The 15,023-nt window shown below is 38.0% G+C and overlaps 2 protein-coding genes across 2 annotated transcripts in view; one reads left to right on the forward strand and one right to left on the reverse strand.

Annotated features, from left to right (window-relative positions):
• CENPP (centromere protein P) overlaps positions 1–15,023 on the forward strand; it is a gene marked incomplete at its 5' end in the record, with an annotated part of 170,850 nt that overhangs the window by 84,783 nt on the left and 71,044 nt on the right. The window lies entirely within an intron of this gene.
• The window catches only part of ECM2 (extracellular matrix protein 2), a gene marked incomplete at its 3' end in the record, with an annotated part of 28,726 nt that continues 24,405 nt past the window's right edge, over positions 10,703–15,023 (reverse strand). Inside the window, exon 9 of the mRNA XM_084237445.1 lies at positions 10,703–10,871. Within this exon, the coding sequence (XP_084093571.1) occupies positions 10,703–10,871 (169 nt within the window). The remainder of the gene's footprint in view (positions 10,872–15,023) is intronic.

Consider the following 15,023-nt stretch of genomic DNA (forward strand, 5'->3'; position numbering starts at 1 on the left):
AAAGAAACCATAGTCTTGTTCTCTCCAAATGACTGATGCTGTGACACAAGCCAAGGTCTTCAGATTGTCCTTGACAGCTTTTAGCCCTTATAGGCCTGTCTGGGTTGCTGGAGACCAGGCCACAGTGTCTGTGCTCTGGTACACACAGATAATGCAGGTCCAGGTGATGCCACTTGGAATGCCTTATCAAGAGAATATCAGCTGTTACCACACAATATTTGGGAGAACTTGGGGCAGGAAAAATCATTGTTAGCATATCCTTCCCCATTCACTACCCAGACAGTACCAACTCCCATAGCAGCTAAGATATCATCCTGAGAGAGGACATTTTTCAACAATAGTTAAGAAAGACTTACCAGTACAGGTTGCCTCCAGTGGATCCTCCTGATGGACACCAGCCTTTGTGTACAGCCATTTTCATTGTTTAGCAGAGTCTGTTACTTCCTGCTGTAAGGAATTTGTTTATTCTTCCTATCTTCCAGAGAAATGGCACTTCCAGGCAGTGGCAGCCAGGGAGAGAGCTACTCCTCATGTGCAGGGCAGTCAGCCCACATGGCATAGGCCCATAGGACTGGCTGGAGGGAGCTTCAAGCCCTGAGAGGTAGTAGTTGTCCTCTCCTATGTGGTTAGAATACTCATGTTCTCATTTACAGTTATGTTTAATGCAAAATGTTACCTTGATGAACTGAAGAAAAGTTGAGCTTTATGTTATTGACCCACATTCCATCAGCAGCAGGATGGAAACAGGAAACCCTGAGGCCAACTTCTTTATATCCTACACAATGTTTTGTTTTTTAACTGTTAGCTGAAGTATATATTACAAAAAAATAAAGAAGAAACACATTAAAATAGTACCACTGCATTAATTTTCACTAACTCAACCCCGTGGAGAGATTCCAATATCTGGGAGCCTCCTCAGAAACCCCTCAGAAGAAGCCAGCCTAACTGGACACCAGACTTATTTTTTAACTTTATGTAAATGAATCCTACTGGGCATTCTCTTTTATGTTTGGCTCTGTCTTCATTTAACATTAGATTTTTGAGATCCTTCCATGTCCTTGTGGTTAGCAATCTTTTGTTCATTTTCATTATTACATTGTATTCTATTGTATGAGTATGCTTCAAATTATACATTTTATATAGGTGTGTGTATTTACCTGGATTAATTCTTAATCTACCATTTGAGGCCCATATGTCTGCATTTTTTTGTTGTTTTCTTTTTCCTATTTTGTGTGTGTGTGTGTTTTAAGTGAAATTGCTATATTTAAAAATCATGAAGTTTCAACCTCTCTCGAAATATATGTGAGTTTTTGCCAGACAGCACCCAACTGGGCTGAGAGGGGCTCTTCCTATCAGCATGATGTGTTTCAACCCCTTGATCTTTGTCCCTACTCATTTGGTAAGACCCTCTTTTCTGGTCTGTGAATCTGCATGTCTTTCTGGATTTTTTTCAATTTTCTAGAGAGCCTGAAGAAACAAAATATGGATTACAGCTGCTTTCTCCTCTTCCTACTGTAAGTCCTCAGCTTGTCTTCCTCTAGCATCTTGCTTTGATCTTTGGTCTAAGTTCTTGGGGAAAGAAATAGGCCCTGGAGTATAATGCTGGGCTGCGGGTGATGTATTTGATTCCACAGATTGTGTGACTAGAGGTAATGGCCAGGTTCCAAACCCCCTCCCACAGTCTGAGGGTCATGGGGTGGGGATCTTTGGCTCACAGCTGTGGAGATGGCCAGGTGCACAGATACACTATTTGGCAAGAAACTGCACCTTTGCAAATTGTCATTTCAAACACAATCATGTTCCTCTTCTTCCCTGAAGTTAAAAACATCTCTAAATTAAAAACAAAAAGGAATAATAATGTATTGTGAAGAGAAAAATTTTCCAACTTTGGTTCCTAATTCTTTTTCTACATGTTTGTTTTTATTGTTTAAATTTTGTTTCATTAGGTTTTGGTCTAAATGATGGAGAATTAGTTTACTATATTAAGCAATATCTTTAAGAATCAGGAATGGCTTGCATATTATTATATTATCAACAAGTTAAATTGCAGAACTGAAAAACTGCTCTGTACTGACATTTTCTGAACAGAAACATTGATTACCATAAAAGGAATTTTTTCTTCTGTTTCTAAATTTATTTTCTTATATCATTGTCCATTTTTGTGCAGTATTTGAATTCTCCCCTCAGGTGTAGTCCCTGTAGTTCTCCCACTACCATAGCACCCATGACCCATCACCATAGCCTCTTGTTCTCTTCTCTCCCTGTTTTGACTCCTCTCCCTCCCTTGCTGTATGCCTCAGATCTACCATAAAAGGAATTTAAACAGAACATTTTTAATGACCTTATATTCTAACCGTGGTGAAAATAAAAATAAATTGCTTAAGCTAAGCTCACACATAACTTCTGAGATAATTTCTTGATCTTTTCCTGGTGTAGCGCAGTGGTCTAAAACCTAGCGGAGACCACTGAAGAGGACTGTAGAGATAATTTCTGTATGATGGAACCCCCATGGTGAGAAGTAGGGGTGACACCCTCTTGAGTGTAGCTATCATAGCTACAGGACTCTGGTGTGGGTGCTGTGGAGGAAAGCAAGATGGTAAACCCTGAGGAATATGCAACATGTTGAAGAAAGTTCAGGGCCATTGACTCCTAGGACATAAGTATATATGTTCTTTATGTGCAACACTGTTTGTATGTAGTATATAGTAGACACAAAGTTTTCTGAAAGGAGTAGATGATTACAATTTCATGGGTTGTTCAGAATGGCCAAGGTGTTGCTATGGACTAACAAGCAGAATGCAGGACTAGTATGAAGGTACATTTAGAGCACAAAAGAATAGGGTTGGTGGTAGACTATAGCATGCCCAGGACAAAGTCCTGTTTAGGATGATGGAGAAAAGGGGTGGAAGGGCCAGAGCTCGTATGGAAAAACACCAGCAATTTCACTAACAAAAACACAGACACACATACACACACAACAACAGAAAAAAAAAACAGGGCTGGAAAGTCACCTGGAAAATTGCCAGTGTAATAACTGCTTTAGGCAAAGATTAACAAAGAAACTAAAACCAGTAAGTAAAGGGTTGTTAAATGACAAGATACCTAAATTCTTATCTTGCAGATTATTGAATTGCAAGGAGAACCAAGTCTCAGCATTATCAGTAACAGGCGTCCTAACAATTTATGTCAAAAAGAAATTACATAATCACTTACATGGAATTCTTGCCCAAATGTTTGATGTAAGTGTAATCCTGAGGGAGCAGTCAAACAAAAGTAGATTAGGCGACATGCTATAAAATAACTGGCTTGGACCCTTCAAAATTCAAAAAGTCTGGCTCTTCTTGACTGCAGGAGATAAATGGTCAGTATGTGAGTTCTAAGGATACCTTGAACCTTGCATACATGCGTGTAGGTACACACTTCTGCATATGTACACACATACATGTGTCTGCACACATGCACATATCCATGTACCTGTGCAATACAACAGATTAGGAAATTGTTTTAACAATTGGGAAAATTTGGTACTGACTATGTGTTAGATAATACTGAAAAGTTAAATTTCTTGGGTTCAGTTGTGTGAAAGAATATGATAATTACCTCATGGCAATTTAAGAAACTGTCCTTGCTCTTAAGAAATGCACTAAAGTGTCAGGGTGACATGTTCCAATATCTGCACTTTGCATTCAAATGATCTGTCCTCTGCAGGTATACATATAATTATGTAGATATGTGTAGACATGGATATGGAAAGAGATCAAATAAATGACAGAGTATTATTGGCTAATGTAGGTGATGAGTATTTAGATGTTCGCTGTATCATTCTTTTAATTTCTGTATGGCCTTAAAAATAATTGCTAAATAAACCTGAGAATAGATACTAAACAGTTGTGGGAAGGAAAGCATGACATTTTGGCTTTAAGTTAATGTTAACTCTTCGTTTATCCTTAATGTTAGTGAAATGTTTACATACAAAATTTATTTTAGGTAAAGGTGTTACCATAGACAGGTGTTCTTAATGAAGGCACTAGTATCCCTAGACATTTGGGAAGTTTTATATTCTCTTCATACATGCAAAATGTTTGTATGTGTGTATTTTTCTCCACAGAGGATCCATCATAGTTTTTATGATACCCTCATAGAAGTCTATCCTTCAAATGCTAAAGAACTTTTACCCTAGAATAGATTCACAATTTATAGTGCATCCTTTATTCTGTGTATCATAAAACTAGTTAAATTGACTTTTCAAACAGTTCACATATAAACTTGGTATTGTGAATGTAATTCTCAACTTATGTAAAACAAATGAAACTTCAGCAGATTCCAACTTATGAAAAGATTCGCTTATATCAGCTGATAGTTTAATGTAAGTTTATTTGACCACAGAGATTCTGTTACTTAGAAACACACCATGACATTTTAATAACATGATGTATTCCTTTTCTTTTCCAAGTTAGTATGTGTTTAGTACAATCACATGTTATTTTTAATACAATCTGCTTTCCCTTGTGTAGATCCACATTCTTCACATTTTGTGCAAAGGAAAAAATATGTTAGACTGTGAATTTTGATTTTATCCATTTTCATGTAGAAAGAGAATATTAACTTCAAAGAAATAGTCATGCCTTTATTATTTTTTAGTTGTGTAATCACTAAGCTCTATTTACCAAGTTAGAGTCATTCACTCCTTTGTGAATAACAGTGTGTGACAGACCAAATTCCTGCATGGCTTATGGTCTTAGCCATAGCAGCCGACATGTGAGCAATAGGTTAGTGTGCAAAGCATTGTCTAAATTATACAGGATCAAACGTGCACTGACACGTGACTGTTATGTTTATAGTAGATCTGTTTCTCTGAAAATCTTTTACAAATGTCTCTGGATCTGCTGGATTAGGTACAGTCAAGACCAGTAATGAGATACTTGAAACTTGCCAGGAGACCATCTGCCTGAGATATGCTTCGGGAGACCTCACTGTGGCAGGCCACAGTGCCCACACACTCAGGCCAGGTTAGTACAGATGGGTGAATTTATCTGCAGGACAGGTGCGCTGATCACGTCTTCTAGTTTGGCTGACTATTTTAAATATTTTAAATATACCCCCTCCCCCCATTTTAGGTGTTACAGGTAATCACATTTGTAAATCAGACTTTACTTTCTTATAATCAGGTGTTTGTTTTTTTTTTTTTTAATGTGCTTCTAAACTGCATCCATGCCAGTGAAAATAAGTGATTTAGACTCTGAATTCCAGCTTTGCTCTGCCTTAATGAAGTGCTGCTGAAGTACATCCTGCACTGGCTTTTCTCCTCTACACAATGGATAGGAGCTTGCAGTGATCCTACAGAGATGCCATTAAGCTCTACGGAGCTCCTTACTACTGGCATGGTGTAATAGACCCACTCTTTTCCCCACTGTATTTCGCAATCTAAGCAATCAGTTTCCTTGAATAATTAATATCTACCAAGTTAAGAGCGCTGACAGTTTTGAACAAGTCACTGAATCTTGCCTGCTGGCGTCCAGATGCCTATGGATGTAGGAAAGGCACTGTGTCGGAAGTTTGCCTGTGCCAGCACTGTCATGGACATCACCTCATGTAACCTCGAACCTTGGGAGGTTGATGTTCCCCCTAATTTTATGGGCAAGGAAACTGGAAATCAGAATCTAAGTAAACTTGGCCATGTCCACAGCTGCTAGGGGTTCCAGACCAGAGCCACAATATTCATTCTTGTTTTCTAACTACAAGAGAGAGACCTCATGTTTCATAGACATCTGGGGCTTAAGATCCCTGCAATTGTCTGGTATAGGTTGGGGCTACCCAGAAACTTCTGCCTATTTCCATGGGTACTTCATGTCTTTTAAGTTGATAAGGATCTGAATCCAGCTATGGACGGACATCTTCAGTCTGTCTCCCATGTGGAAGCTTCCTAGCCATTTGCTAAATAAAGGAAAGAGGGGTAATAGATATCATAGGGAGCTTGCCCTAGCCCTTTGGAGTTCCACTTAAGTAGCAGAATTTGAGTCTTTCATTCTTTTAGGTCAGCAACTGTGAACATAGTCATTCTTCGTATGTTTAACTGATGGCTTAGCAAAACATGGTCAGTGTTGCTATTATGCAGAACAGTCAGTTGATTACAAAGTATTACCAGTTATCAACACATGACTTCATTGTTTAACAGACTATACTCTGCCTGCTCTCTGACATCCCAGTCAGGAAATAGTCATAAGAAAAATGTATTAAAAAGATTTCATGTAAATCTTTTTAATTCAATTTCTTACTCCTACTTTAAAAACCCTTTTTTCAGATTCCTTTCTCTTTTGTTTAGGAGTAATATTAATATCAACTTTGGACAACTCATGAAAAAAAGATTTCATGTAAATCTTTTTAATTCAATTTCTTACTCCTACTTTAAAATCCTTTTTTCAGATTCCTTTCTGTTTTGTTTAGGAGTAATGTTAATATCAACTTTGGACAATTCATGAACTCATCCAGTTTAAACTGAGGATCAACAGTCATTTTGGCATCCCAGAAATTAATTGTCTCTATTCTTCTAAGTTTTACAGTCTTTTTCCAGAAACAGGGTACACCCCCCGACCTGTCTACCATGCAACGCCCCATATGTGCGAAGAAATACTTTCAGACCTAAGTCATAATACCAGATCTGTTGCTGGGGTGTGGCACAGACACCCAGAGCCAAGGAACTGGGCTTGCAGGCGTGGCTCCTCTCAGGCTCTTTGGGGTCACACCAAGGGCTGAGGTCAGGTGGAAACCAGCAGTGCTCATGGCTTCTTTGCCATCCCTGAAATTGCGTGTTGGTGCTCTTTTCCTCACTTACCCATGAATGTAAAGGTTTACACTATATAGTACTGAGCAGCTATGGGACTAACCACACCCTGTGTGTGAGCTGGAACCATCCTGACCCCTCTCTTCCTAGTGCAGCCTTGCAGACTGGGGGGACACTACTCATAGATCTCAGCTGCAATGCCCCTGGATGGTTATTCCATTGTAATAAAAGTGGTTCTATTAAGTTGTCATTAATTTTGACTTCAGAAGACTGACTCTCAGTCAGTGGAGTGTGTGGAGTGATTTGGCAATGCAAACTATACAAGAGATTGTTTTGTCTTCCTCACCCTTATGGGTAATACTTCCCACACCAGGGTCCCTGTGCCCTTAGAATTTAGAGGTTCACAAGCCCCACTGTTAGACTTTCTGCTTATCAGACTTTGGCAGAAGACGCAGATGAAGTCCAGAATCAAGCATGTACTGCTTTCCCCTGCTATTCAAAAATAGTGTTCCTTTGGATATTCCTATTAGCATTAATTTAGGAAAAATTGTTGAGTGTTCCAGAGACAAAAAAAAAATTATACCAACTAGGAATGGTCTACTTTGGAATAGCAGGGAAATATATGTTCCTTATTGCTCCTGAGTGCAACCTACCACCCTGGTGTCCTGACCCAGCTGCTGCACAGGAAGTCATAGGGCTTGGCAGAGATGGAGGGTGTGAGCCCAGTCTGCATCTTGCAGCACTGTGTCCTACAGAACCAGTGCTCAGCCTACTGACCTTTCAGGATGTTTTAGGTCAGAGGTCAGCAGAGTTTGTTAGAGAGCTGCTCAGAGCTGATCCCCTACCATGGGGCTGGGACTTGAAAGGAACAGATACACCCACTAAAATTCCTGCCCTGGCATGTGCAAGGAGGCTGCAACCTATGCACCTAAGGAGTGCAGGGGAGCTGAGCAGAGGTTACCAGACAGGGGCAGAGGATTACCAGACAGGGACTATGACTGCATGTTCTCTGTGAATTTTGCAACTTGGTATATAATTTAGATAGTACCTTGTCCACTGGTTCTAAGAAAAAAGTAGGGTAGAGGTAGCTAGCCCTTGGTGATAGTAGTACAGCTACTTTATTTAAAGGTAGTCTGTGTTTCCTCTTCAGGGATGCTTCCACCCCACTCTCAGTGAGCTGCATTTGAAAAGCTTCATTCTGCGCCAAACATGTCATTTCATAATTGAACCAAGTTAATTCTAGGAATGTTAAATGACTGTGTGGTCAATCATTGATGACCAAAATGTGCCTGTCATGTCCTAATTCTTGGTGTCATTACTTCCTTATGATTTTAGGCCACACATGTCTTTTACCATATCATATCTGAAGTACTTTATGAAACGTTCTTATCTGCAATAAGACAAGTATCAAAAATAAAGCCAGGCTTTCATGAGACACTCCTTGTACCTGTGTACAAAGATGGCACGCGGTTTATATTTTCAGAATGTAGCTAGGCCAGGACTTCCTTAGTGTGTGTGTGCAAATGCATACTTACAGTATATTTCTGAAGCTAAACAGAACAACTGCTTGTTTATAGTATTATATCATGAAGAATTCTTACCATGAGGATATGTATCACTTTTTTAATGGAATTAATAATGCTGTCCAGAGCATGATGAAATTTCAAGGTGGAACAAGTTTAGCACTGGACATATTTTATGTTTTTAAATGACACAATCAATTGAAGTAAAAACATCTTCCAACTTAAGGACAAAGCTCCATCAGTCATTCTGTTTTTCAGCCTTTCTAGAGGTTCTGCTCTTATGAGGATGTCCTAAACACACTGCAGGATCTCAGTGGTCTCACTGTAAGGCTGCTGGGTATAGCTGTGTCTTTCTTGGCCTTATGAGGCGTGGACTCTCTTGAGCCCTGGAACCTGGGAGCCTCCCAAACTCAAGAAGACATCCCAGGAGCCCAGCGTTTCTTGCATTCCTGCCCTGTGTACTGACTTCATTGCACTTAGCAGTTGGCTTAATTGCCTTATTTATTTCATGTTTATTGCCCTTTCCAGACTATACATTACCAGTGAGCAGATCTGTTTGTCCCTATCTCTAGAATAACATCTGAACAATAATAGCTGAATACAGTCAGGGTGAAGAATGAATGCAGGCATGGCTCAGTCTGTCATTCCAGGATGCTAATTCTGTTGACTCACCTTATTCATTTGAGGCCCCCTCTGACACTAATTTTGCTTACCACTTATATTTCCTTAAACCATTTATGTTGATGCATTTATTTTCACACTGCAAAAAGCAGTACAGGATTCTTGTTAAATGGATTGTTGTATTTTCTTGTTCTTAATCTGATCCTTACTTTCAGCTTGACCAACTTAAATTAGTAATGCTCCTACATTGCTAAACTGATTATCAGACACAACTTTTTGTTCTATGAGATTGTATGTCATTCTGTTCCTAGCCACTTGCCTTAAGTCTTTGACCTTGAATCTGACAGTATTCATCATATTACTATTCTTGTTCATGTTGAAATCTCAAAATCCTAGGTATTAGGAGAGGGAACTTAGAAATAACATTAGCTCAAATGGTTGAATCAAACTTTAACATTTTAAAGATTGCCCAGAAAATAATAAACTTCAGTTGAATGTGCTGTTGCTCTCAATTTTTTATGAAAGATTGGTAATAATAACTACACTTGCTGTGCACTCCAACTTTCCCAGATGCTTTTCATTCTTCTCCGATCTTCATAACATCCTTGTGAAGCGGGGCTGAAAGGTTCTGATCATGGGGAGAGAACTATTAAAATATTAACTGAAGTTTGAAACATTGTAGTAATCTGTCCAAGGTGTCAAGACAGGAACTGAAGTTCTTAGTCTAGTGTTTTTCAGGACACAAAACTGAGAATAACAGGCAGAAGTCAGCATAGTTTTCATATGTGTCATTTACACATAAGATAGAAGACCACTACATGATGAAAATTTTATTAAATGGTTTTGGTGAAGTCTAGTACATCGTAAATACTAATAGCTTTGTGTTAGATTGAGCTGAATAAAAGGATACAGTTGAGTAAATTAGGGCAAAGAAGATGACATTAACAATGACCAATGGAGAAAAAAATTTCAAAATTTCATGCATTGGGTCTACATTTACCAAGTTATAATCAAAGATAATTAACTTATTTTAAACAAATGCTGCTGCTTTCATAAAATCTGTTGATCCTGAGTAAAGAATAGTGAAGTTGATCTTAAAATACTTTTTAGACTTAAGGAAAAGTCTCAAAATTACTCTGGAGTTTGCATGCACCCTGCTCTGAGCCTCCCCTAATTTTAATAACCACTTACATGCCATAGTACAATTCTCAAAAACTGGAAATTAACTTTGCAAAAGTGTTTTAATTTCACACATGTAATCAATAGAAGGCTGCAAAGTCAAGCCTATAACTATTTATACAATAGTTGTAGCATTAAGGTCTTACTGTTGTTTTAACAATAGAATAATAAACAAAACACTAATTCACAAATTGTACCTGTTACTTCTCCCTGTCATATACTTCTTGGTTTTGAACCATAGCATACAACATTTTTAAAAGGATACAGGGGAGTCTCAACTCACGGTAATACTGAAGTCTGTTGTTCCAGATTTTCCCAGTCTAGCTCTGCAATGCACATAACATACTGTTCTCAGGAGAAAAACCTTGCAATAGAATGGTTTCTTTCTAGAGATGTGAAACTGTAACTGTCAATAATACTGCTGGAAGACTAAACCTTGTAGCTGTGTTTTTGGTTGTTCATCTGTGGATTGGTGGATCTGGTTGCCTGCTTAAAGATACTGAATATAACATGAGGCGGCTTGTCTTTTCTACTGATGACAAATGCTTCTGCAATAAATATAAGACTACAATTTAGAAATGGTAAGGAAAACTTGAAATTACTTGATATTTTGTGGTTTAAGAACGATGCTTGAATATGATCTTATGCATGAAAATGCATACGATGATATTTCTCTTGTTTTAATATAATTGTTTTCAAGATGAAGATGTTCCAGGGTTGAATCATCATCTTCTTCAATATTGCAAATTTGTTCTGGAAGAATATTCCTAAGGAAAAACAGATATATACAAGTCACAAAAGATCCAAGTAATATTCTGCCTTAATAACTTAGAAGTTAAGTTTTACATTTGTTTTAAAAAGTTGTTTTTTCTTAAAATTAAATGGGATCCTCTTCGTATATACCAGAAAAAAAATCCTGATAGCTGAGAGATCTGACTATAAAAGATGAAGCCATAGAAGTACTGGAATAAAGCATGATCTTAGTCTAGGACTGTGGAAGAATCTTCCTATTTGTGACCAAAAACCAGAAGCACTGAAAGAAAAATTAATAAATGGAATACGAACAGATTAAAGACAAATGACAGACTAGAAGAAAGTATTTGCAACTTAATCACAGAAAAAGGTTAAATATAAAGACCTCCTAAAAACCTGGGAGGAAAAGGGAGAAAAGAGGAAAAAAAATATTTGGGTTACTAGCTAACAGAAGAAATAAATGACGTGTATATATGCAAAGGTGCTCAATTTCATTTCTCATAAGAGAAGTGTAAATTGAAACTAGTCAGGCATACTACTCACCAGATTTGCTACCAAAAAAAAAAAAGCAGTAAGTTCATCATCATTGAGGGAATTCAAAACAATACAACTCTATGGAGACGAATTTGACAATATCTAGCAAAATTACATGTGCAATCCTACCTATAGGAATCTACCCTAAACTTAGAGTGGAAAAGCACAAAATGATGTTTACACAAAGTTCATGTGTGTAACTTCAATGTAGTAGCAAAAGAATGGAAGAAGTCAAAGTATCAATAAGGAATTGATTGAATAAGTGTCAATAAGAAATTGGTTGAGAAGTAGAATACTATTCAGTTGTTAAAGGGATGAGGAAATTCTTTCTATGTTGATAGGAGTGAGAAGCAGGATGTACTCCTAATTTGTAAAAATTAAATTTAAACATAGGAAAAACATATGAGAGAGAGAAGGAGAGAGAAAGAGTGTGAGACATCTGTGTAATGACTTATGTAATAATTGTGGGTGGGGTGGGGAATATGAATATGTGTATTTGTGTATACTTACATTTGCAAAAGATAATCTGGAATTAATAGAAATATTTCACCTTTGAGGAAGGATGGAATAGGGCATGAGGGACTGGGACAGAAGACTTTCCAATATAGCTTGTTACATAGTTTTGACTATGGAATCACATTAATGTGTAACATAGTAAAAATAATATTAATTCAGATAGAAAACAGTAATTCCTAAAAAGCAAAAACTAACTAATGGATATTAAGTTGTTGACATCTTGTTATAGAGAAAACTGTATTTCAGTTATACATTCTTCATGAAACATATTCTAAAGACAAATAGAGCTACCAAAAACACTGTAAAAAATGAAGTATTTTTGTTGTTACCATAATAATGGTGATGACATTTTGTTTTTTTTTTTAATAAATTTTATTGTTATATTCCCCATACAATTGCAGCCCCCCCATTCTGACCCCAATCCCTCCCCTCCCACCCCCGCCCCCCTAAAAGTGTCTCTGGTTCATAGTTTTTTGTTGATTTTGATTTTCACTTTCTTATAGTTATTCATTTTCCTGGTCCCTTATTTAAGTTTTCTAGATTCCTGCTATGAGTGAGACCATCCGGTATTTTTCTTTTTCTTTTTGGCTTATTTCGCTGAGCATGATCCCTTCCAGCGCCAGGTGATGACATTTTGAAGCTGGTATTTAAATATTGTAAGAAAACAAACTTATGCTAACATTGTTAGAAACCTAGATGCAGTATAAGAGAAACAAGATTAAAACAAAAGGAATACTTTATAGTTACATTTGAATTAGGAATGTCAGTATGAACTAATATTCTTTTTCTTTACAAAATACATAGCTCCTAGCAGTCCACCAAGTCTTGAAACACTAGAAACTAGTTTGAAAGGAATGTACCATATTGGGGCCATGAAGAGTGTTGCCTAGTGAAGGATGCTGGGACTCTGCAGAGGGAGGCTCTGTCCACAGATAGAGGGATGGCTTAAGTTTAAGAACAGTAATTACAACCTTAATATATAAAACCATAAATGCATGTTGATTCTCCAAAGAAAGAAAAAATGTCAAAAAACAAAAGAATAAAGCCAAAATGTTTAGCACTAACCTTCCCCCCCACATCCGCTATTAACATTTTAATATATATTTAGTCTAATTGTATGTCGTTTTTCAATTTTATTGAGATATAATTGACATAAAACATTATATTTGTTTACAGTGTACAGCATGATTTGATATATGTATATCCAAATGACCACCGCAGTAAATTTACTTAGACATGTCATCTAGTTACAAATCTGTAATAAACTTTTTACTTCGATGGGCATTTTAAAGGCAAGGACTTGATTTACCTAACCTTTCAGAATAACAAATTAGCCCTGGCAGCACTCCGTTTGCCTACCTGTGACTATGCAGGTGCTTCTTTTCACCAACTCTCTCCCTTCACAGGGCAGCAGCTTCTTGCCTGCCCATGACCTGTCCCATGCTGGGGCTTCTCTTCGCTGACCTCCCTCTGCAGAGGCTGCTCTCCTCAAGGTCCCCTGCCTGCAACCATGCAGGCCTCTCTTAGCAAACCTGTCCCTTTCGGGGCAGCTCTTCCTGCCATCTGGTGTGTATGCAAGTGTCTTTTATTATCCTATCCCTTTTCTAATAAACCTGCTCTTTAAATATAAAAAATAAACAAAACAAAACAAAGTAGCCCTAGTTGATAAGAGAAAGTTCTATAGAAATGAATCCCAGCTAACAACTGTGAAAAGAATTACAAAAATAGAAAATCATCATTTTTTAACCCTTAAGATTCAAACAACAATCATCTGTGAGTGAAACCACTGCTTCTGTGGTCAAGAGAAAGTTTATAATAGAGATATCAGGCTGTGACTACCTAAGTTCACTGATAAATTTTAGAATTTCCAGAAGTGGAATAAACATACACAGTATATGTATAACTCAACCTGTAAAGAAAATTGTAGTCAAAAATTTTGAAACTCAATTTTACAGATCCCCCTTCTCTCCCCAGTACTTTTATAAACTTAGAACCCTTCTCTCTTTGGTGTTTTGGGAGTATAAGTGTCTCTGGAATTTTAGAGATAGGAAATGAACAAGGGTATAACCCTAGGGACAGGACACAGAACTCTGGAATCCCGTTTTACTCTTGCCAGCACAAAACAAGATTTTCCAGAATGGTTCTTGAGACATTCATGCTTCCTAGGCAGGGAGAGGGTCAGGCACAGACAGAAAACTGACAGGAAAAAAATATGTCCCCAGAAGTGAAGGAAACTGGGTCTTAATACATTTATTCAGAATTTTGCCTTCAGAAAAATCCAGCTAGAAACACCTTTAATTTTGGCATGCATTTAGGCTTTGTGCTGTACAAATTAGAGCTTTTTAAATGATATATGAATGTAGAGAAGCACCGTGATCTATTGCCTTTATTTTTTTTTTATAGAGGCATGTTTATTTATTTATTTATTTATTTGTTTGTTTGTTTGTTTGTTTCTTGTTTATACAAGCACTGGGTACAGTCAGAAGCGCGGGAGGGTGAGAGAATTCACCAGAGCCAGAGCGGGGAGCAGAGCAGGCAGAAGGACCGAAGTACACTGCTGAGGGGAGCAGTGGGCGGCAGGAGAGGTCTGCGCGCCATGTGGGACCCTCCTCCGGTGGCCAGGGAGCAGCCAGGGATCAAACCGGCGCCGCAGAGGCCGCGGGCAGCTTCGCAACCCAGCGCTCAACTGCTGCGCCACTGGGGAGGTCCATCTATTGCCTTTAAATCTCATTTGTTTCTGTCTTTAAGGTTTCACTGTTATATAGTCATACTCTATTTTTTAAACATTTTGCTAATGAAGTTTGCATAAATACACACAAAAAATTTTTTTAAAGATTTCTTTATTTATACATACAGGAACTGGGGTACAGGCCAGAGTTGTGGGTGGGATGAGAGAATTCACCAGAGACAGAGTGGGGAACAGAATAGGCAGATCTACTGAAATACACTGCTGAGGGGAGTAGTGGGCAAGTCAAGAGAGGTCTGCTGCGCCATGTAGGTAGCTCCCTGGCCGGGGATTGAACTAGTGCTACAGTGGCTGCAAATAGCTTCATAGGTTGCATCTTAACCCCTTGCGCCACCAAGGAGGCCCCAATATACAAAAATTTTTAAAAAGA

This window comes from Talpa europaea, assembly GCF_964194135.1.
Source record: "Talpa europaea genome assembly, chromosome: 7".
NCBI lineage: Eukaryota > Metazoa > Chordata > Mammalia > Eulipotyphla > Talpidae > Talpa > Talpa europaea.